The sequence below is a fragment of the Brassica napus genome, chromosome A1 (assembly GCF_020379485.1).
Source record: "Brassica napus cultivar Da-Ae chromosome A1, Da-Ae, whole genome shotgun sequence".
Classification (NCBI taxonomy): domain Eukaryota; kingdom Viridiplantae; phylum Streptophyta; class Magnoliopsida; order Brassicales; family Brassicaceae; genus Brassica; species Brassica napus.
The window spans coordinates 17,124,952-17,150,043 of NC_063434.1; the positions used below are offsets into that span (position 1 = coordinate 17,124,952).

Here is a 25,092-nt window from a genome sequence, read left to right on the forward strand (position 1 = left end):
TAAAGCGGAGTACAGCCACAAGAGAAGCACAAGCACCTGCGTATGAGCAGTAGCATCACCCTTTATGCAAGCGTTCCTGGCTTCTTCATCAAACTTTCTGCCAACTCCGGCAAATACCCACTATAGGGTAAATGTCTCATCCTTATAAAGGAGAAGAAGAAAGTCCTACAGGCCCGACCTGATCTAGCACGACGGTGATGTCCACCCTTAGAGCGTTTACTAGGTCCTACATTGTGGTCCTTCCTGATTCTCCACTTCCAGGTCATTCGAATCAAAGGTCAAACATCTCCAACCAGGCTGCAAATCCTTTCACACCGAGCGCACGTACATCTGAGAACGATCAACAAGGCAGCTTGATACTACGGTGTAACTTATAGTCCAATGAAGAAAGTTGGATTATTTCCTGCCTTCAAACATGAAGCTAGAAAATAAGGGGCAAACTGTTGGGGAAAGATATTCCATGAAGAGATTACTCGAGCTTCCATCTTCCAGGTCCTTGCCCCAAGGGTCCGGGTTCCTTCCGCCGGTCACGGGTCCCTGCCCCCAGGTCTGGGACCTTCCTTCGTCTTCCAGGCCAAGTGATTTCTACTGCCTTAAGATAAATGGAAATCTTCCATTTACCAGGTAATCAGCTTAGAGAAGAAGGGATCTTCCTAAATGCAACAGAAAGAGGAAGTATTCCAATAAATAGGACGCCCTTGAAGAAGAATGGAAATATTCTATTATCTAAGGATATATGGAATATTTCCAAACCCTAAAAGAGGAGGCACGACCTCTTCTATAAATATAGGTTTCTAAACCTAAAGGAGGGAGAGAGACGTCCATAACTAGAGCTGACCAATTCTACAGCCGCCAAGGTAAGATTTTACACATAGAAGACCTTCTCGGACAAACCTAGGAGAGGCTGATCTGGGCGGTTACTATCGACCAAGGGAAGATATATGCTCCTTGCAGAACGTCTACAACTCTACTGACTGGTTGAGGCCACGATCTCCAGCTCATCAACAAGGTCCATCCATGCTCACTGAAGCACATCGAAGTTCCATGCTCCCTGCAGCATATCGACTACTCCACCATCTGTTTCGGCCATGTGCCCCATAGGACAGATGACTCCTATCACCTACAAGGCCACGTGCCCATCCAGGCTACGTGCCTCCATTAGAGCTACGTGCTCCTTAGGCCATGTGCCCATTAGGCTACCCGCCCACTTAGGCTCCACGCCTCCACATACATGAACTACGAACGGCTTGTTCCCTCACTGAAGGGTACGTAGGCAATCCCCATTGAAGGATGCAGCTATAAACCCAAACACCTTCCATGGTTCCACCCCAAGACGCTCAGGGACCGCCCCTGGTGGTCGGAACCATCAACTACAGATCAGGAGGTATCCATGGACCGACCCTGGAGTCCGGACCATCAACTGCAGACCCAGAAGACCGTTCGATCTTCACGACAGACAGGCAGTTCCTGCCTAATGATCAACCTTTCTTGCTGCTACATATACCAGCCCATACCCGTATGGCACTACCTTCAGAGTAGGATCTCCTCGCTTATCCACGACCGAAGCAGGAGAAAGTACCACGATGACCGGTCTCCTTCTTCCTATCATTCCGTAGTGCTGAGCACGAATCACTTGTACACAAAAATACCCTAACACCTGGAACGCACGATCCGCAAAGATCTACGTTCTATATTGCTCGACACAGCAGCTTTCACGCTGACCGATACTCGCACCAAACCGTCGACCGACACCCGACCTTCACCGTCGACCGATATACCTTGTTCGACATCGACCGATATACCTTGTTCGACGTCGACCGATACAACACCGCGTTCATCGAGCGATCCTCAGTCGTGAAACATGGTTGCGATTGTTATTCTCAGACAGGATGAGAATGGAAACCTGTATGACCAGGATGGTCATCTGCGTAATGCAACATGTCAGAAACTAGACGCTCAGGGGACTATAATCCCTGATGCTGATGCTACAGGAGCTGCTCAACCTGTAGAAAAGGCTTCTCAACCAAGGGCACTGGCCAACTACAATCGTCCAGACGAGTACTACACCAACCGATCAGCCATTCACCTTCCGGAGGTTCCTTCAGACCCTGAGGTCGTTGTTGGGCCCGGGGGTTATAAAGAACCTGGAGGTTTACCTTTTCCAGGTCCTGAAGAAATTAGTTCAGCACCCGGAGACTGCATGGGGACCCGAAAGTTCTTAATAATAATAACCGTATTCTGCCATCCTAGGTGAGGCCACTACCGGTACCTGTTGGGATTTCGCATTCTACCGCTCGAAAGCTGGTCACTATCGAGTTCCCGTGCTACATGCTGCTTTCTGCAGAAAGCCACTATCAGACTTAGGGGTGCTGGTTATGGATTCGGAAACCTAAGTGCCAGGCTTACGCTGCTTTCCATGTCTGGAGAAGCAGGACTTTATGTATTGCTCCCTACACGTGGTAGTACTTATGCAATATGCAAACTCCCTGAAGTAACCTGGAGGTGTCACAGTACTCTTGCTTATGGGGCACCGGTATGGCTCTAGGCCTATACCGGGGTTATAGGTAGTTTTGACAAGCATACTCAGGTTGATCAGACCTATTCCTGCCTTAAGTCTCATACCCATTGTTATTGTCGCTCCCGGTACAAACTCTGAGTTTGAATACAGTATATTGCGTTTGCGTAAGAGTTTGGAAAGTTTTTGCCTTTCATTTTTACCTGGTGATAAGGATAGGAGCAGAGGTCGTAGTCGGAGTCGGAACTTCTTCATGCGGGTGTATGGAGACCAGGGTCCTGCCCGGAAACAAGAGTAGTATTTTCCAAAATTATTTACTCCCAGTAGTTTGCCCTTATCTTTCGATTTCATGGGTGAAGTCGGGAGATAACATGTGTAGTTTGGCTAACCGGAGTCATTCCATCTCAGCATGCTTATAGTGGACAGGACACTGCTTCCCTTTTTTTGATATCTTCTTATGCCTGGACCGTGTTAGAACCTGGAGGAGAGACGTTTTTCCAGATGGTAGACCGGGGTCTTGATGAGTACTTCCAGGTTCTGGACCTGTTCGAAGGTGATTTTGTAGGATTCGGGACTTTGATCTTGTATTTTAGTGGACTACAAGATTTGCTTTCCGGTCTTGTAACCCACGTAGGTTTCTCCCAGTGATGTAGGGTTCGGCGGAGATGGACTTGCTGATGCTTCAGTAAGCTTTTACATTCGTCAGCTGGATACATGGTCCTTAGACCTGTAACATGACCTTGGAGGAATGGAAATCTTTGTTGAGGCATGGAGGACACTTCTCTTTTTGTCGATGTCGTTTAGTAACTTCTTCTGGCTGCTCTCTGCTCCCTCTTGGGTGAGCCACACTCAGCGTTTCTTGGACGTCACTAAATGACCCGTCGCTTTGCCTTGAATCCTACCTTTTGTGGGCAAGCCAACAAGATTAGTGTTAACTCGTTTTCTCCATCTTTTCTCTCAGTTATCTCTTTCGTAGAAGTTCAGGAAGGTATGTGCCTTGGACCTACTTCCTTGTAGACTGGCATGTTCTTGACTCTTTCACTGGGAATTTCTGTTTCTTACAACTTCTCGAGGGGTGCAGCCTTGGAGACTTGGAGAGGCACAGATCCTGAGTTTCCCCAGGAGTTTATAGGGGGAAAAAGCCTTAATTTTCTTTAGAGGTATATCAGGGTTTGTTGCCCGGAAAAGCGGTAGTAAGGTGGTCGGAGCTTGCTTTTTCGTGGAGCCAATGGATTTCACCTCCATGTAAGGTGGATAGCCGGAGATCCGGAACCTGGATCCGGGATCTTTGATCCGGGACCTGGGACTTGGAAGCTGGAACTCGGAACCCAGAGAAGAATAGTAGCTGGAACGTGTGTTCTCCGGTTTCATTTACTCTCCTTTGCTCTAATTGGACCCAAGAATCAGAAGGCTAGCATGTCTTGATGTAGAGTTCGCGTTTTTCTTCGGCTCCTTTGCAGGATGCAGAGAAGCAGTGTTCCCGGCGCTTGGGCAGGGAGCCTTTCGCGGAACAACTCCAATAGAAGTTGACGAGCACTAAAAGGCGTTCTATCCACCCAGCTATTAGGCTTATCTAGGATTCCATTACCACTTAGATTCTAAAGCCTGAAGAGGCAGGTGGTTCTCCGGTTACCTCTTAGTGGTTGCCTGGTACGCCTGCAGTGTTCCTAGGAACTCTTCTTTTGACTCCCCTTGTAACACCCCCAAACCGTTCTAGGCAATAGGTCGAACCACCGGCCAACAATCAAACAAAAACATGACCCACGGCCCGATCGTCTACCAAGGTTCAGGAGCGCTACAAGACGGGTTAACGGGCAATCCAGCCAGAGTTACAAAAAGTGCAATTTGTAACTAGGCCAGGCCGCCCACTAACACGTCCCGTCAGACCAAAGCCTAAGGCTTCTCAACCCGTACTCCAATCTGACGTTGTGTTAGCTCGGACAAGCTAATATCAGAACAACAAGGCATTTGCACAAAACATTCGCTTTATTTATTTTATAAAATATCTGGTTTACAATACACAAAATATTATACAAGTGGTGGCATGCCAGGAAAGCGAAAGTACATACTTATAGTCTGAAAGCGTCTTAAGCAAAAAGATGCAAATCTACACCAGCCAGCCTAGCCTCCCGCGCCTTCTACGAGCTCACTACTGGTTACCTAAAAACAACAACGAGTGAGGAGTGAGTAATCTAGCATTACTCAGTGAGTTACAATCCCCAACTAACAAATACAACCCCTCGCTATCCCACCCCAAACAATCTAAAGCGAGAGGTTCACCTAACAACACAATTCAATAACAATAAGCAATATCTGAAATACGCAGCGGTAAACGATAGCAAGATAACTAGCATTATGCTAATTACTAGCTCATCACCAAACTCAAACTCGATTTAAACCAGGATTTAACAACCCAAAACACGATATAATATATATAACAAACTCGTGACCTGGTGACGTTATGTTCCTCCTTCACTATCGGCAATATTCTATCTTCCTACCACAAAGGCCAGAAGAAGGAACTTTCAACCGACCGCGGGTCACCGCGCGACAGCCCACAGTCCTTCGGGTCACCGCCACATTACACCGTCGTGTAATCACTCAGCCACAGGCCATGACCCCGTCTATCTGAGTCTTCCCGATCCAGCGAATAAGGGGTTTTCTTGAACCCGTTGGGTACGAGGTCTGAAGGAACACTAACTCACCCCAATATGCCTAGCATTGTGGGTTACACAAATGCTATCGGCCAATATACGACTAATACTAAACCCGGTAATATAACACAAAGTTCCTAGTAATAGTCACCACAAAATCAACACCTCTACCTCAAACATGCCTAGCATTGTGGGTTACACAAATGCTCTATGGCCAATATATGATTAATACTAAACCCGGTAAAATAACACAAAGTTCCTAGTATTAATCGCAAATTAACACAATCAATCATATTCCACAATCTAGCATAAGACTAATTCCAGAATACCTAACTATCCACAACTTAGCGATATCATCTAAGCATTCCGCATTCGCTAACTAACCAATCAACCTAACCATTAGCATGCTACTACGGTTCTCAAGCAATAACAAGAATGCTATCAACTCAATCAAAATAACCTCAATTATTAACTAGTCAAACCGTTACTCAGTTAGACCCGGCCTCCTGCCATGATCCAACTTCCAAGTAACGGGACCCTGCATGAAAACAACTCAGCAATCAATTGATTATAACTCACAGTTTTTGGTTGACCATGGCCTTGACCCCAAACCCGACTTCTGCGATCCGAACCCCTTTCCCGACCTTCAAAAGTAGACCCTCTTCTTGACTGATCTCCACTTGAACTGGTCTCCACTAGAACCGATCTCTCTTCACTTGAAAAGAACCTTCTCCAGGTGCTGACTCAAAATCGACAGAGTAACTGTTCTCGAAAACTGGCTAAATCGCTCGAAAACTATCGAAACTCGATCTTTCTTTCTTTGCTTTCTCTTTATGTTTTGAAGTAGGTTTGATGTGTTCTGGATGGATTGAAATGAGAGGGGTTCATGGCCTATTTATAGGAATCAGCAACCAATCAGGAACAAGCCGTGTGGCAGCCCGTGTGTCGCTTCGTATGGCTCTGGATGCATGCGCGGTGGCACCTCGTGCTCCACTTCTCCTTCAGCATGGCCTGCTCACATGCAAGGTGACACCACGCCCTCTACCTGTCTTGATGCATGGCCTGCTCACAATCAAGCTGACACCACGTCCTCCACATGTCTGGCCGCATGGCCCGGTCGCATGCATCGCGACACCTCGTTCTTGGCCGTTCCACCTCGTGCTTCACATGGCTGGCTGCATGCCTCAGTCTCATGCAGGATGACAAACCCACGTCCATATGGCCTGTTGCATGACTGAAGTGCATGCAGGTGGACACTCCATCTCACACATGGCTGGCCGCATGCTTCGGTCGCATGCATCGCAACACCTCGTGCTTGGCCGTTCCACCTCGTGCTCCACATGTCTATTTGCATGTACAGGTTGCATGTACTGCAACACATCATGTTTCCCTTGACACACACACACTGTCAAGAGCCTGCCACCACGTCCTGAACACATACACATCAAGCCACCTCGAGCTTCTCGGTCGATTCGGCCGATTTTGGCCTTTCCGGTGAATTTTCGTCCCGCGATCAATCCCAAATAATTTTCTACGCCCGTTCTGATGGCCTGAGTATTTTTAATAAACTCTACTGGGACTCTGATCTTGAAGAAAAATATTTACCGAGCTTTCGGCTTCTTCGAAAAATTTCGTAATACCAAAATTTAGGGTTTTTCGCCCAATTTCCGATCTTCCTGTTGTGCTTCCAAAAGTGTCATTCTTCAAGTGTCCTTTGAATCAATCTACCACATTGTCTAACCATTGTCCAATGGCATACTTGACTCATGGTTCAGACAAGAACAATCTGATCGTCCGCGACTCGACCATCCAAAAGATACTCGACCATTCTTTTTTTTTTTTAAGGGTTTCTACACCCCTGATTATGTAACTTATCAAAGCTTTGAGCCCGACTGAAAGATGTTGTGTCCTACTTGAAGACGTCTTATCTTTCTCCTATGGGGCGGAGTTATGAGCCTGGACACTTTGGTGGAATCTAGAGCTTGCTATCCACTAATCCTGATGTTGGTGGTGACTGCCCCTGGTTGGGAATATTGAATCCAACGGTTGTAGAGGCATGCTTTGCAGTTGAGACCCAAGACCAGAAGTGGCCAAAGAATTTAGGGCCTGGCTTTGAGGTTGAGACTTAGAGCCGGCCGATCCGAAGACTGCGGGGATCTGATCTGAGGATAGGACTCGGAACCAGCAGGAACCAGGGACTGCAGAAAGTCTGATCTGAGGATAGGACCCGAAACCAGCATGAACCAGGGACTACAGAAAGTCAGATCTGAGGATAGGACCCAGAACCAGCAAGAACCAGGGACTGCAGAAAGTCTGATTAGAGGATAGGACCCAGAACCAGCAAGAACCATGGACTGCAGGAAGTCTGATCTGAGGATAGGACCCAGAACCAGCAGGAACTAGTTGGTAATCTCTGTGTATGATTTTGTTACTTCTGTTTAGCGTTGTGTAATCCTCCCTTGAAGAGGTGTTTCCAGCTGTGTGAGGTATAGATCTGGTGAGAATACGTAGTTTCTTGCCCCTAGACGGCTGGGGTTGAAATATTCTGAAGGAATGGATGTAATGTCTCTTCCGCCTATCACCATCATCACTTAGCATATGACTGCCCCTCCTTCTAGCGCTAAACTGTTAGGGGATTTTTGTGTATAAGTGATTCGTGCTCAGCATTACGGAATGATAAGAAGAAGGAGACTGGTTGTCGTGATACTTTCTCCTGCTTCGGTCGTGGATAAGCCAGGAGATCCTGCTCTGAGGTTAGTGCCATACTGGTATGAGCTGGTATATGCCGTCAGTACCTTAGTAGCAGTAAGAAAGGTCGGCTGTTAGGAAGGAACCGTCTGTCTGTAGTGAAGATCGTAGTGTCTTATGGGTCTGCAATTGATGGTCCCGACTCCAGGATCGGTCCTTGGATTCCTCCTGATCTGTAGTTGATGGTTTCGACCACCAGGGGCGGTCCCTGAGCGTCTAGGGGTGGAACCATGGAAGGTGTTTGGGTTTATAGCTGCATCCTCCAATGGGGATTGCCTACATACCCTTCAGTGAGGGATCAAGCCGTTCGTAATTCATGTATGTGGAGGCGCAGAGCCTAGATGGACGCGTAGCCTGATGGAGGCACATAGCCTGATGGAGGCACATAGCTTTAATGGAGGCACGTGGCCTAGGGAGCACGTAGCTCTGTAGGTTGTTGGAGTCATCCGTTTTAGGGGGCACATAGCCCGAACAGATGGTAAACCTGTCGATATGCTGCAGTGAGCACAGAGCGTTGATGTGCTTCAGTGAGCATGGATGGACCTTGGTGATGAGCTGGAGATCGTTGCCTCAGCCAGTCAATAGAGTTGTAGACGTGCTGCAGCGAGCATATATCTTCCCATGGTCGATAGTAACCGCCGAAATCAGCCTCTCCTAGGCGTGTCGAAGAAAGAAGGTCTTCTAGATGTGGAGTATTGCCTTGGCGGCTGTGGAATTGGTGAGCTCTGGTCATGGACATCCCTCTCCTTCTCCTTAGGTTTAGAAACCTATATTTATAGAAGAGGTCGTGCCTCCCTTCTTAGGATTTGGAAATATTCATCATATCCTTAGATAATAGAATATTTCTATTTTTTTAAGGGAGGTCGTATGTATTGGAATACTTCCTCTTTCTCTTAGATTTGGGGATAATCCTTCTTGCCCAAGCTGGTTACTTGATAAGTGGAGATTTCCATTTATCTTAAGGCAGGAGAAATCATTTGGGACAGGGACCCGGGACCCAGAGGCAGGAACACAGACCCTGGGGGTAGGGACCTGGAAGACGGAAGCTGGAGTAATCTCTTCATGGAATATTTTTCCCCAACAAGTGTCATTTACCAATGTCCTAAGTTCATCTCCTAACTTTTCCTGAGCTCCACAAATACCAGTCACCATTTTATTGATCTCCTCCTTGGTGTAGATCTCTGGTGCCAATGTTATTGGTGGCAGTGTTGTTGGTGTGTGAGAAGTAGCTTGTTCTGGAAGACATATGTTGCCCTCTCCAAATAGGGATGCGCTCTCCAGAACTTTCCTGATGTCATCCTTGGTAACATGAATAATATCACCAGGTGCGCTCCTTGCATGTCCAGACTCGTCTCTGTAGACTCCATATTCGTTCTTCTCTTCCCATCTGAACTTTTTGGTTCCAAAGCTGTCATAAGCGCGACGTCCACATTCGTAACGTCTATCGATCGATGGCAGAGGTTCCTTATCGAGCGACGTTGGTGTTAACCTGTCGAGCAATGTATAAGCAACATCATCGATCGATGCTTGGCCAGCAGGTTTGCACGATGGGTGTGATGTATAAGCAACCTCCTGTTGTTGTGGCCTTTGGAAATTCGTCTGGAACAGTTGGATACACACTCGTGTCGCAGCTTCCACTCTGGGTTACCGCACGAGCATCCTATGGACCATCTGGAAAGGTTCGAGGATCTAATCGCTGCTATCCGTATGGATGGAGTCCCTGAGGACTACCTACGGTACAAGCTCTTCAAGTATACTCTGGCTGGAGAAGCGATGCACTGGCTTAAGCAGTTACCTCCAGGATCTCTAACATCGTGGGCCGACATCAAGAATGCTTTCTTGCGAAACTTCTTTGATGAGGCACGCGCTGAAGACTTGAAGAGCAAAATTGCTACATTCGCGCAGGAGACTGGAGAGTCTTTTAAAGATGCTTGGATCAGATTCATGTTCTTCCAGCGTGACTGTCCACACCACAGATTCAATGAAGTGCAACTGCTGAGCACTTTCTTCAGAGGTATTGGCTTGAGTTATCAGATGGCTCTTGATACAGCTAGCAAGGGAAACTTCAACACTAGGAATCTGGTGGAAGCTGTGAGACTGATAGAAAATCTGGCAAACAGCAGCAACACCAAGAACACTGACTTTGAGAGAGGAAAAGGTGAACTACATTGGAGGAACTGGATTTCAGAAGTCTGGAAACCAGGGAGGAAACATAAACTTCTATGGCAATGGTTATAGGAGTAACCAGAGTTCACAGTTCCAGAAGCCTTTCAGCAACAACAACAGAAGCTATGGAAATTCATACTACCAGAATCCACCACCACAGACTCATGAGAGCAAGATTGAATTGATGCTTGACAGAGTTTTGGAAGGAAAGCAACAACTCACTGTGGATTTCAATGGGAAGATAGATTCCGTCTACAACAGTCTGAACACAAAGATTGAGACTTTAGGGACTCAGGTGAGGAAGCTTGAAATGCGAGTGGTTCATACTGCAGACACTGTAAAGAGGCAGGAAGCCTTGGCTAGAGAGGCAGGAGTTGAGAAAGCAAAGCACCACGTGAATGCCATATTAGATGATGATTTCTGACAAGAGGTGAAGCATGAGAAGCTTGGAGAAGGAGACTTCAAAGTTGAAAGCTCCATGAGCTTCAGCGGATCCCAATGGTATCGACCGATGTCAATGGATGCACATCGATCAATAGACCATGACGAAGATCGATCGACAGATTACTCTGGACATTGATCGACATCATCTGCTGAAACGACTGCGGAGTGTAGTGCAGTTCGAATCATGACTCATGAGGAATTCGCAGAGAAACACCCTCACCTTTCTATGTCAAAATCGATCGACAGCATGAGCTAACCATCGATCGACAGAGAGAGACCGTCATCGATCGACCTACCTCATCCCCATCGATCGATAGACACCTGGGGTGCAGAACTCCTTATATAGGTTTTTTTAAACCTATTTGAGATAGGAATTGGAATATTCCCTCCTTGTTTTTTCTGAGGCGGCGGCTTTAATATCGATCGATGTACCCGGTGGCGGATCGATCGATGCAGATGATAGGGTGGGAATCGATCGATGCTGAGTAGATTTCGTCGATCGATGGTGTAGGCATGTTGTTGACGGAATGTGTTGAATAACTTTCATCCTGCAGAGTAATCTCTGTAGGTCTTTCCTTCCAGTAATCCTCATCATACTCCTCAATAGGATCCTCATTTGATGAAAGAATCACAGTTTCCACTAGGCCTGGGCGTTCGGTACACCGATCGGGTTCGGTTCGGTTATTGTGGATTTCGGTTATTCGGATGCAGGCTTAAAAGTCCCATTCGGTTTTTTAACCTTTTCAGTATGGTATCGGTTCGGAACCCATCGGGTTCGGACCGGTTCGGAGCAGCTGTATAAGAACCGTGTAAATCCGTAATATAATCGGATCATTTTCGAGTTCGGTTATTTTGTAACTAAAGTAACCAAAGAAGTCATTTAAAGCTCGAAAAATACCTTAAGTAACTTAAGAACCGAAACAAAAACACACAAGTTTGAACACACCAAAACACTTAGCATCCATAACGAAATCAATACATAAAAAGTACTACAGAAACAACTTCAAAATGCTCAAATTCCAAACATAAAAGACAATCTTCTTGTAGAACTATTACTCCAAGACTGTTGATGCATCTCCATTCTCTGCAAAATATAAATAAAGTTGTTCATTCAGAGAGTAAGAGTGATCCATTCATGTAAGAGAGTAAGAGTGATCAGTGTTACCTCTTTCAAGCTTGTCATCCTCCTCAAGTTCTTCAAGAATTTGTGCATTTGAAGGCAGTCTTGACTCCATCTTCAGATCTTGTTTCATCCACTGTTCTGAACACATTAAAACTTCAATCATAAAGTGAGTAAGACAACTCCTATGTGGTGAAAGCATCCTCCCACTAGTGCTAAAAGCACTCTCCGAAGCAACTGAAGAAACCTGCATTGCCAAAACATCTCGAGCAATCTCTGATAACACTGGAAATCTGGCTGCATTCGATCTCCAATATGACAGAACGTCATACTCCATTCCAGCCATCAACTCCGGGTTTTCCACACTTTCTCTGAGGTAAGTTTCTAACTCATCCCTTTTCTCTCTCACTCCAATCTCATTTAGCTTCTGTTTGTACCTATAAAAAATGTATATAAATGTTCAGTTTATATTACTGCATAGAAGAAAATGTATAGAAAATGTAATAAGGTAGTACCTAACATCAATCCGTTTGTAGCCAGCACAATCATCAACTATCTCCATTCTTTCAATAGACTTCTCTCGAGAAGACTGTGATGTTTTGTTAGGCTGAGATGATTGGTCATCTGGATCAGTATCACCTCCTAATCTTGTACTGTATTCCTTGAACAAACTTCTCAAGACATTGAGCAAGGAGTCGTACATCTCCTTATACTCGACAGTGTCATTTCCATACAATTCCTCAAAGCACAACTTCACAAGCTCTAACTTCTTGCTTGGATCAAAGACAGTAGCAACCATCAGCATCTTGTTCAAATTCTTGAGACCATCCCAATACTTATCGAATTTTTTCAACATTTCTGTTGCCTTGGACTTCAACTCAGGATCATAGCTGTTGACGAGAGCCATCAGATTTGTTGCAATGGTGACCACCTCTTCATAACACTTGTGGGAATTAAGAGAAGTTGAAGCTGATACCACCAAGGTTGAGTTGTAAAAGATCACAAGAAACCTGCACAATTTATCAACTGCATTCCAATCGCTATGATCAGGAGGACCAATCCTTTTAGCACCAGCTTCAATCTCACAGAAATAGTCGTTGTACAGCTTGTCTTCTGCCACCATCTTGTTGAATGCCACCTTGAACTTCTGAGCTGTTGTCAACATCAGGTATGTTGAATTCCACCTTGTCTTGACATCCAAAGGCAAGCTTCCTCTTGATATCTTACCCGTCTCAACCTTAAGCTCAAAAGAACTCAACCTATTTGTATGTGATCTAACATACGAGATAGCATTTCGGATAGCCGTGACATTCTGATCTATTTCAGCCATTCCATCCCTCACAATCAGGTTTATTATATGAGCACTACATCTCATATGCAAGAACTCACCATCTAAAACTAGAGACTGATCAGAAACTAAAGAAAATGCACTATGAAACTTCCTTAATGCTGATGTATTCGCAGTTGCATTGTCAACGGTAACACAAAACACCCTCTCAATTCCCCATTCAGCCAAGCAATCCAGTAAAACAGAAGCTATAGTCTGACCTTTGTGATCCGTGACATGTTTGAACCCGATGATCAGCTTCTTCAGTCGCCAGAAAGGATCAATATAATGAACCGTAATCACCATGTAACTAGCGCCTACAAAACATAAAGACAGAAAGAATGTGAAACCCATATATGATAACTTGCAAATCAAGTATGTTTCTAATGTATTACCTGTGGTTTGGGAAACCCATATGTCTGTAGTTATGGACACACGTTGTTTGTTGCACAAGAACCATCTCTTTAGAGCATCTTTCTTCTCCACATACGACTTCACGATGTCTTTGGTTAAAGTTCTTCTTGAATGAGGAGTGTATCCTATCTTTGCCTACAAACAAATAAAACATAAACATAAGCTTATATGAAAATAATAACAACAAACACTTACAGTAAGATGAATAGCACTTAAGAAACAAACCTTTTTACAGAAATGCTTCCAGGCAGGACTATCGACAAACGCTAAAGGTAGTTGGCCCATCACGACCATCTCATTCGTTGCTTCTCTAAAGACAGTTTCAGTAAGTTTACCCACCTTCAGCTTCCCATCCTCGGAGACATTTTCTTGTTTGTTCTTCTGAACTGCTAACCAAGCTTGATGGTTCTTGCAAATCTCAAGATGCTTCCTCAGGTTCGTGGTCCCTGATGAGGTGAGACACGAGAAGTTTTTCTGACAATAGTTGCATAGACACCGGTCTCTATCCTCCTTAGTTCTTGTGTAATGTTCCCACACATCTGATCTTGTAGGAAGGATCCGCTTAACCTTAGATGGTTGAGAACTCCCAGCACTTGATTGTTTTCTCTTTTCTCTGCTACTGTCGGGAGATGGAAACTCTGCCTCATCTTCTTTGCTACGGGTTTCTCGATCAAGTGAGGATGTTGAATCCATCTGCTCCAACAGAAACAATATATCAGATCACAAGTTCAAACCAATTTTGATATCAATTATAAAATACAAATAGAAAGAGACAAAGGATTTACTTAAATCCTAAACAAATTTCTAACTGAAATCGAAATAGATTAGACGAAAAAGAACTAAGAAGTAAGGAGAAGAACCTGCGATTGGTTACTTGAAAGCTCAGATGGAGTCGAATAGAGAGAATCTACATGATTTATATAGGCCGGATTGAACATTGCAGTCATTACAGTGTGTAATCGAGGAGACGTTTTTGGGAACTAGGTTCTTTCACGACAAAAAAAACTAGAGAAGAGGAAAAGATGAGATAGAGATACGATGAGTCGACATATGTATATGTGTTGTCATTAAACCTCGGTTATATCCGGATTTTGAATCGGATAACGGGTTATAACCGAACCGACCCGACCTCCGAATTGCTGGTTTGTCAAGTCCCAATCGGTATTTCTCTTACATCCGTGACCGGTCCGAAACCGATAATTTTGCTCGGTTTGAGGTACGGATTTCGGTTTGCGTTATTTACGCCCAGGCCTATGCAGTTCCAAATCTCAAGAGGTACACGTGACAGCATTGATTTGTGTTACTATTATAACCGATTTCTAATGTTAATGTGACTGTATGTTTGAATGCAGAATGTGAAAGCGGTGTTTGACGCAGCCATACGAGTGGTCTTGCAACCTCCGAAGCAGAAGAAGAAGAAGAGCAAAGCGCAGAAGGCATGCTCCATCCTATGATGATGATGATGATGGTGATGATTGGGAAAGCTCTGTTTTTATATATTTGTGGTTTTGGTATGTTGAAAGTTCTAACAATGCATCAATGAGTTAATGGACAGACACCCAAGTTTGGTTTTGGTCTTTTGTTTTGTTCTTATAATTAAGTGGAGTTTATTCGAATTAAACAACTTTTGCTTCTGCAATTAATTATGAACCAGTTTCAATCCCCAACATATCTCCAGTTAAATCATATTTTGTATGTTGTATCCATCACCTGTAATTCAGCGCAAGTTTCAAACTCAGCAAACATGTTTATAGATAAGTGTAAGCTGGGAAAGTAAAAGTGATGATACAAGTTTTGTTACTCTTTTCATTATTCTCCAACAAGACGACACGCCATGACTATTGATGATGAGTCTAAAATAATGCAAAAGAAAAAGAGTTATCATTCAAACCATTCCATTTTGATTTTCTGGTATTTCTCACTCATGCCACCATCCTCCTGTTGTCTCTGAAACTCCATGTAACGCAGAGTGCTGGTTATGAATGTCCCTGCGCCCGACTCAGCTTTCTTCGTCTCACTTCTGATTAATTCAGCTAAGCTCTGGATTGTTTCGCCTGTTACCTGTGGATTTCCTTTCTCCAAAAAGTAGAGATACCTGCAATTTTCACTCAATTAAGAAAAAGCTTTTTTTTGCAGCGTATGTACCAAGTAGGTGCAACTTAAATGGGTAACTTACTTGTTCAGCAGTTCGACATACAGAGACACAGACCCGGTGCTACTGGCACCACGGGATGCGTTGGCCATTTTCTGAACAGCATCTGCAATTTTTTGTGCCCTCTTCAGGCAAAGCACAATAGTGCTGGGTTTGCGGGTCAACCCGCCCCGACCCGCCCCGCCCCGCTGCGGATTGAATCATTTTTTTGATTCAAAAAATCGACCCGCATAACTCACAAACAAAAAAATTTCTACCCGCACCCGCCCCGCAAAAACCCGCGGGTAACCCGCTTAACCCGCGGATAATATTAATTATATTAAAAATAATTATTTTAATTAAAAATAATTATTATATAGTTAAAAAATATTATTTTAAAAAAATTATATTAAAATAATATATTAATAATTAAAATTATATAAATATTTACGAGATTTAATATATTTTTTATAAAAAAAACATTTAAAAAAAAAAAAATCTTTTTTTCTTAAATTTGCGGGTTAACGAGTACCCGCGACTCAAATTCGACTGACCCGCACCCGCCCCGCTTAAAATAATCTTGACCCGCACCCGCACCCGCCATTGCAAATTTTCAAATTCTTCGACCCGCACCCGCCCCGCAGCGGGTCAAATGGGGCGGGGCCCGCGGGCATTAATTAAAATTCCCAGCTCTAAGCACAACCCTGTTCTCAATTTCATAAATTTCATATTAGTTAAAGTTGCCGTGTTTCCCATCACAACTACTAATTTATCGGTATGCTAATTGTCTATCCTTCCCAGTCTTAACTTTCAAGATTTAGTGCATTCATATGTAGCATACCTCTCTCCATCTTTCAGGTTCTCGCCTTCCTCAGCCCAGTAAAGATGCGCACATTCGTAAACAGCTCTACACTGATCTGGCTTCTTGAGGAGTTTCACAGAGTACTACAACAACGAAATATAATTTAGCCTAGTTATTATTCAATGTAACACTCACTAAGTCAACTGGCATATAAGGAAAGATACCCCTGTCGCCTTGTGAGTCAAAATATCTCTGTTCTCAACATTAAATACACGCATCCGCTGTAGTGTCCCTATTATTAAACGTAATGCTGTTACTTGTGCCTTTGAATCCTACAACACCCAAAATTTAAGGCTCATGTCAAAGTCCTTCTTAAAGAGATACTTGTAGCCTCGTAAAAATATCACGTACCGAAATTTCTTCTTCATACAGAAGGTATGCCTTCGTGAAGAACTCATATGCGACTGTTTCTAATTCACAGTCATTTGCTGCCTGGGGATTCAAAAAACTATCAGATCATTCACTATATCTGCAGGTTTTGATAAGGGATGATCGTAAACTACACGATCATATACCTGAGCACATTGCAAGTAGAGTCGCAATGCCAATTCAGATGCCGAGGCATCAGATAGAACTTCCACGGTCTGAAAAAAAACTGAGATTTAAAATCGCCTCACAGCATTCTTCCAAAGAAAAAACAAATGGTTTTCACTGGGACAACGCCATTGAAGCTCGCGAGACATTAAACCATGCGAACTCTTTTCTAACAATCAAGATGTATGTACATACACTGACCTCTGTTAAGAGCTGTAGAATTTTTTGTGGTGTTGACGTGTCATCTCCAAATGGGTTTTCATCTCCACCTCGCATTCGCCGAATTAACTGTGCAAGCATATCATATCAACTCAAGAAAATTCATGTACATACTTAAATTTAAAATCAATTCTTCTTGAAAAATTGGAAGGACACACAAATACTTCCAAATGCTAGACTGAACTTAATACCTTTTCCCCAGTTGGAGAATAGAGTGAATAACTGATCATCTAAAGAAAGACAAACCTTGAGAGCGGAAAGGACAAGTGGTGGTATCGTAAGAGGTAGACGCTTAGGTCCTCCAGTCAGGATGTGCTTCCTAATTCTGAAAATTATCTGTAGTTGGGCATATGAATTAGAAATTGCAGATAAGGTCACCTAGCAATGTATCAAATATAAATATATACACACCTTAGACATTTCTTCTGGGTCATCATTGTAGAGAAAGTGAACCAACCGTGCGACAGAGTTCTGCTCTTCCTGGAAATCTTCTTCATCAATCTAGAACTCAGTATAGAAACCATGTCGGGTACAAGAACAGGTAAGTTATCGAAAGAAAAATTACCCTTTCAGGTGACTATAATACTGTGAACACGAATACAATAAGGATTGATCAAATATATGATTTAGTACCTCATCATTATCAGTTAGCCCGTCGAAATCCTTGATAAGTCCCTTTATCAGTTCAAACAATGCGTCAACCTGCAACACGCAATAAAGAAACGTCAAATCAATAGAGAATGCTGAAAGAAGAAGTTAAATAATAGAAAAGCACACCTCATCAGCCGTAGCAATGCGAGTATTGTTTTTCAAAATGCTCTGAATTATGATAATTGCCATTGCTTTGTTTGTATCGTGGTCAAGGTATTCCATTACTCGAGGATAGTTTGTAAGCTTCAAAATAGTTACAACATCATTAAACTTCTCCAATGGAGCGCTAAGAAATGCAACGATCTGTTTTGATGCCTTGTCATCACAAAGTTTTCCTGTGGCGGAGAGTTGGCTAACACAAGATCCCTAAAGAAAATTTGAAAAGGGAGACAACAACGTGTATTAGCAACTTAAAGAACTGATTAAATAGACACAAAACGTAATTATTAATAAACTTAACACGCTTATACATGCTCGGAAGGTTTTATACCAAAACCTTGGTCCACATAGTCTAGACGATCGGAATGGACATGGAGAGTGAATTTCAGAAGAAACAAATATAATGTTACAGATGCTGAGGCTGGCAAGTCCACCTGGGCTTCTACAACCTGAATCATATATAAGATATAGACTCAGTCAACTGCTTATGAAATAACCATAAAGAGATTATCAATGTAATACGACCAGAGGGAACTAGCATAAAAATTACACTGTTTAAGAGCTAAACCTTCATAACAATACCACGGAGATAAAGCTAGAATTTGTAGCTATTCTCTAATACTAGACGCCCTCATGACAAAACTCAGGTTTAAGTGTTAAGTTCCTTTAACTTCATGATTAGATGCAGGATTTACCTTCCCAATGGCATGATTCAACTTTGAAAAGGCATCTACTTGCAGGAAATTAGGCAATGCTTCCACACTAGATGCAGCATAGTTGGATAGCCTTTCCATTAGACCCGAAAGGACCGTCTTGATATCAACAGATGGCTGAAAAACAAAAATGATGAAAAGAAATTTATGTTCTGATGGGATAAGGTTTTTTTAGAAGTATTATCTTTTATCAAGTACTGCATATAAAAGAAGAAAGTGTGGGTTTATAAGAAGTACCTGAAGTTGTGGACAAGCACCTAATAATACATCGAGAGTTTGAAGGTGAAAGTCATCAGGAAAAACTTGAATAATGCAATCCATTAGGTAGCACTGTGCAAGTTCATCCTTGCAGTTGACAACCTATTACAACAGTGATGCATAATTCATTTCCACCAACAAGTAGACGGAAACTTGGATACTGAACCTATCCAAAGAAAGAGAAAAACCACACCTGCTCCAGGATTCTAGGAAGAACAGTATCTCTGTAGACTACAAGGTCAACACCTTCCAACTGACCCAATATATGAAGGTTCTTTCCAACCTAATCAGCAGTCAAGAGAAGAACTTCAGCAAATAGTAATAACCATTACTTGAAAATCTCTAGATGAGAAAAATCAGCTACAAGATACTGTCATTACAAGATCCCGTAGTTCATTCCTTTCTTTTTCCCGTTTCTCCTTCTCTCGAGTAGGTCCCTAGACACAAGAAAGCCTCCACTCAGATTCAATTAAGTAGGGAAAATTCAGAAAGAGTAGACACAAGCATGATCAGACATTGGAACCATGTTCAGTAGTCAGTACATACAATGCGGAATCTGAGGGAAAGAAAAATAACCTGATGTTGCATTCGAACCCATAGTTTGTTCATCTCAGTAAAATTTTGAAGCACGAACTCTAAAGCATCCATGTGTGTTTCGGTATCTCTGGAGAGAATTAACAAATCATTTGTCTCTTTAAATATGTCTTAAAATAGCAAAAATCATTCAACATCATGTTGAAAGAGAATTTAATTCGTGAGGCTTTACCCTTCCAACTCTGAACCAATGCTAGGTAACTTATCCCTAGTGACTTGAGCAAGGTAACTTCTCAAGAAGAGACCACGCAAGGGATGTTGAACAGCGCGGCACATTTCAACAAGATCCTTTAATATATCCTTAGCAGCAACGTCCTTGGATTTGATATATACAGATCCTATAGTACAGAGAAGATACCTGATATCCAAATTGATTATTATACATTAAAAAACAGAGAAGGCAAAGCACAATGTATATATATACTCTGAGAATGAGATGCAAGCTTACAATCTTGGCAAAATGTTACCGGCGTGCTGAACAAGCTCGTAAAGCTCAGCAATGGAGCAACCACGCGCAGTCTCATCCCTAAAGAACATCTCCAAACTCCTCAGCTCATCAGAAGCTCGAATATCTGATCAAATCAGATCGGCACAAGAGTTATTCTCCCAAATTCGAAAAAATGTGAGTCGGAAGAAGATAGATAGATAGCGACTCACAGAGTTCGTAGTATTTATGAGGAGAAAGCTTGGAAGTACGAAGCTCGCCGAGCATCTGAGCAGAGAACTTAAGCGCGTCTTTGAGATTGTTGGAGTCCTGCGAGAACAATTATTGCAAAAACGGATCCAGAAGTTAGGGGTGTTCCGATGCGATTTCCGATTCGGAAAAATTGAGTGAAGAAGAAGAGAGGGGGAGATGGATACGATCGCGCGCTGCATGTAGAAAGCATTTTGTTTAACGGCGGATGTGGCGGCAGCGAGCCACTTCTCATCGTCGTCGGCGATCATTCTGTTTCAGTTGTAACTTTACAGAGAAGAGTCTCAATTTTGACCCAATAATATAAAGTCTCTCCGCATTAAATTGTTCTATCTTCATTATCATCCATTTGCCAAAACACTTTTTAATTTAGTTACATAATGACAATTAAAATAATTCATATTTTAAAAAAAATTCAACAAAATACATTTGAATATTTTCTATATATTTATTAAATTACTATTTGTTAATACTAATATATAAATGATACATTTTAGAATAACTAAAATTATTAGATTACTATTAATTTAAAATTATTGAAAATAGTTAATCAAAAATGATGATCTTATAATTAAATTAAGTTTTATGAATATGTGCGAAAACTAAAAAGATCTATAGATTGAAAACAAGAGGGGAATATATACCATCAAAAATTTAGTATCATTCACTGATTCAAAAGTAGGTAAAAATTTCAATTTTCTCATTTAAGTTAACATCACTCTCCTCTTTAGTAGAGGTGTCAACTGGGCGGGCTGACCATGGGCTAGCCCAGTCCAATTCATTTTGGGCGGGCTATGGACATGCTCAATTAATAAATGGTCCAACTGGACAAAAGACCAATTGGTACACGGTCTAATTGGGCGAAGACCAAATGGACAATGGGTGTCCATGGGCTTCTTAAAATATAATTTCATGAGTTTAATAAAAAAAACATAACTTTACAATTTAACTAAAAAAACAGTTTTATCGTTAAAATAAAAAATTAATGATTTTGACGGAAAACGTAATTCACAGTTTTGACGGAAAAATGTATTTCATAAATTTGGCAGGAAAATTTAATTTTTCGGTTTTGGCGGAAACACACACAATTTCTCGGTTTTGGCGGGAAAACGCAATTTCTCAGATTTTGGCGGAAAACGTAATTTCTCGGTTTTAGCGGGAAAATGCAAATTTGCGGTTTTAGCGAGAAAACACAATTTTTCGATTTTGGCGGAAAACGCAATTTCTTGGATTTTGACGGGAAAATACAATTTTTCGGTTTTGGCGGAAAAATGTAATTTCTCAGATTTTGACGGGAAAATACAATTTCTCGGTTTTGGCGGGAAAACACAATTTCTCGGTTTTGGCGGGAAAACACAATTTCTCGGTTTTGGTGGAAAAACGCAATTTCTCGGTTTTGGCGGGAAAACGCAATTTCCCGGTTTTGGCGGGAAAACACAATTTCTCTTCTTCATGGAATCCACGATCCGCCCAACTGCCTATTAAATAGTCATCACGTCTGTTCTTGTTGGGTTGTTCAAAGGCAAAGTCTGGATAATACTGATCTGGGGATGTGGAGTAGTCTACTGGTTTCCTCCCGTTGAGCGACGTTGGATAGCTTTCATCGGTCGTTGGTGACTCATATGAATCGATCGATGTGACAGTGTGAGTGTCGATCGATTCCGAGTACTCAGTTTCGTACTCTGCTCCACAATGGCATGCTGCAATGTAGCCAAGCTCATTCCCAATCTCCACGACGTTGACATGTTGTCTCACAACTCGAACTAGGTCATAGTGTACGTCTGGATCTATCAGTGTCAAACACAATCTATTGGTGTTCATGTCACATACAGCTCCTACTGTAGCTAGGAAATCTCTTCCAAGCAGAAGTGAAGAGTTCCAGTTAAGCTTGATGTCCAGGACATGAAAACTACTAGGACAAGGGGATTACCAATCTGTACCTCAAGGTTTCTTATGATGCCTCCTGAGCTCCTTTCTGAAAGGTCCACGAAAGTGAAAGATTCTGATGAAGGCTCTATTTTCAGACCCAACTGGTTTGCCATAACCTTTGGTAGGATACTGACTGATGCTCCTGTGTCACAAAGTGCATGGGGAAATTCAATACCTTTTACCATACATGGTATTGCAAACTTCCCAGGATCACTCTTCTTCTTCATTGTGATCCTTAGTTTCATCATTTCCCTGACATGATGAAACATTCTCCTAATGTCCTCCTCAGTTTCTTTAGTCTCCCTGAGGAACATCCACAACCGGTGTGTGAAATAAACTTCATCAAACTGTTTCTCCACTGGGATTCTGAGGACTCTCTTAGTGAAACCATCCATCTCCTTCTCATTAACTTCCCTCTTAAGAAGTTAAGAAGCAACCTCCGGGTTCAAAACGAACTCAGGGTCTAAAGGAACCTCTAGGTTCCCGACCGACCTCCGGGTCCCTAAACAACCTCAGGGTCCTAAATACGACCTCAGGGTCTAGAGGAACCTCTGGGTTCCCAACCGACTTCCGGGTCCTTAAACGACCTCAGGGTCCTAAATACGACCTCAGGGTCTAGAAGAACCTCCGCGTTCCCAATCGACCTCCGGGTCCCAAAACGACCTCAGGGTCCTAAATACGACCTTAGGGTCTAGAGGAACTTCTGGTTTCCCAATCGACCTCCGGGTCCCTAAACAACCTAAGGGTACTAAATACGACCTCAGGGTCTAGAGGAACCTCCGGGTTCCCCATCGACCTCTGGGTCCTCACTCAACCTCCGGGTTCAAAACGACCTCAGGGTCTTTAATACGACCTCATGGTCTTTAATACGACCTCATGGTCTAAAGGAACCTCCGGGTTCCCAACCGACCTCCGGGTCCCTAAACGACCTCAGGGTCCTAAATACGACCTCAGGGTCTAGAGGAACCTCTGGGTTCCCAACCGACCTCCGGGTCCCTAAACGACCTTAGGGTCCTAAATACGACCTCAGGGTCTAGAAGAACCTTCGGGTTCCCAATCGACCTCCGGGTCCCAAAACGACCTCAGGGTCCTAAATACGACCTCAGGTTCTAGAGGAACTTCTGGGTTCCCAATCGACCTCCGGGTCCCTAAACAACCTCAAGGTCCTAAATACGACCTCAGGGTCTAGAGGAACCTCCGGGTTCCCCATTGACCTCTGGGTCCTCACTCAACCTTCGGGTTCTAAAGGCGATCTCCGGGTCTAAGGCAGCCTCCGGGCTCCAGAAACGACCTTCGGGTCCCAACAACATCTCCGGATTCTGTAGCAGTACCACGGTTCAGTAGGATCCCAGGATCCTGCAGTTAAATTTCCAGGTCCCTAAGAGAGACCTCCTATCTCATCGGAAAAAATCATGAGTAACCTATCTACGGAAGGTGGAATGTGAAGCATCCCTATACTCCAGGTTCACGAGTCTAACACATCTTGTTCCATCTTTAAGACTTCCCAAAGGATAGCTGGACGACGCAAAGGAAGACTCTGCTCCAAAATTAAGCATGAGGATCCTCAGTTTTGGCCTCCGAGTCTTATTCAACCTCTTTGTCCTCCTGATCCTTAGCATCGCCAAGATTATCCCTCTTAGAATTCCTGGGTCCTGACCCATACACACCTCCACACAGTTTGTGGAGCCAGAGAACCTCAAGAAACGCAAACTGAAGTCAGGCCTGAACTAAGGCCGAGTAAAGCCACAGGAGAAGCACAAGCACCTGGGTATGAGCAGTAACATCACCCTTTATGCAGGCGTTCCTGGCTTCTTCATAAAACTTTCTGCCAACTCCGGCAAATCCCCACCATAGGGGCAATGCCTCATCCTTATAAAGGAGAAGAAGAAAGTCCTACAGGCCCGACCTGATCTTGCACGACGGTGATGTTCACCCTTAGAGCGTTTACTAGGTCCTACATTGTGGTCCTTCCTGATTCTCCACTTCCAGGTCATTCGAATCAAAGGTCAAACATCTCCAACCAGGCTGCAAATCCTTTCACACCGAGCGCAAGTACATCTGAGAACGATCTACAAGGCAGCTTGATGCGAGAGGAGGAGGTATGCCACTTAAGATGTGCCGCAGAGACCTTTGATGCTGAGAAGACTATGGCGGTGAGCGGCACCATAGTGGTGGCCCGCTAGGAGCTCATGAGGGAGTGGCTCAACCATGAGACCGATTGCTGGGATCTTGAAGGTGCGTTAGAGCGGTACAAGATGGTGAAGACCTTCGAGGCTGAGTATCGGGGTCTCCCGTCTCCTTCCTTTGAGGGAGAACCAGCGATTCCGAGCAAGGCTGAAACAAAGAAGACTTCGGAGCCTACTACTGATGATCCTCCGTCTGACCCCTAGTCTTTCTTTCTGAACCCTTAACCCCTTGTCGGGGTTTCTTTTGTTGTACTTGCCCTCTGTGAGGGTTTAGAACTTGTTTGCGGGCCTTCGTGCCCTTTTATTTTGTAAGACGATGGCCCTGATGTGGCCCCCTTTCTTTTTTAAGAACGCCTTCGGATTTTTACTTGCGTATTAGACTCGCTTCTGAAGTAAGATTTTCCGCCGATGATCTCTTTACTGAGAGGTAGCAGGGTGCGTCTTTTATAATTGTGGGCTCAAGAATTAGAACCCTGAGGAATGGATCCAGACCTTTGTTTAGATACAAAGGTTGCCCCAGACCCAGAAATTTTGTGAGAATCAGGGGGTTGTCATTGGGGCCCAAAGATCACTAGTGGATCCGAAGAGATGGGCTCTGATTCTGGGGTTTTTAGGCTAACATACGGACTCTTGGAGTCTGGAGAATGATCTCTTAACCTGGACGTTGCATGCGGATCGGGGGTTGTCTGGGGACCCGGAGGTCATGGAGGAGCCCGTATGAGATTAAGAGATCCTTAGAGTAACTAGAATGTAAGTGAGAGTTTAGGTGAAGTT

General features: G+C 43.5%; 1 protein-coding gene across 3 annotated transcripts; it reads right to left on the reverse strand.

The window, feature by feature from the left end:
• Nucleotides 1-15,123: 15,123 nt before the first annotated feature.
• LOC125606930 (vacuolar protein sorting-associated protein 35C-like) lies at nt 15,124-20,541 on the reverse strand. 3 transcript variants are annotated; one of them, XR_007338180.1, is made up of 21 exons: nt 20,371-20,541; nt 20,167-20,263; nt 19,958-20,081; nt 19,682-19,867; nt 19,492-19,579; nt 19,296-19,352; nt 19,109-19,198; nt 18,895-19,017; nt 18,640-18,774; nt 18,256-18,393; nt 17,912-18,151; nt 17,768-17,836; nt 17,546-17,635; nt 17,381-17,470; nt 17,117-17,203; nt 16,897-16,965; nt 16,733-16,813; nt 16,546-16,653; nt 16,361-16,464; nt 15,565-15,728; nt 15,124-15,483 (listed from the first exon to the last, which is right to left on the reverse strand). XR_007338180.1 is itself a non-coding variant. In XM_048776082.1 (21 exons), exons 1-21 carry the CDS (start codon nt 20,452-20,454, stop codon nt 15,270-15,272), a joined length of 2,397 nt encoding a protein of 798 aa, XP_048632039.1. In that variant the 5' UTR covers nt 20,455-20,541; the 3' UTR covers nt 15,124-15,269. The 3 variants fall into 3 exon arrangements, 2 of the variants coding, with proteins under 2 accessions (XP_048632039.1, XP_048632034.1); XM_048776082.1 differs by having other exon boundaries at nt 15,565-15,687; XM_048776077.1 differs by lacking the exons at nt 15,124-15,483; nt 15,565-15,728 and adding an exon at nt 15,755-16,223.
• Nucleotides 20,542-25,092: the final 4,551 nt, after the last annotated feature.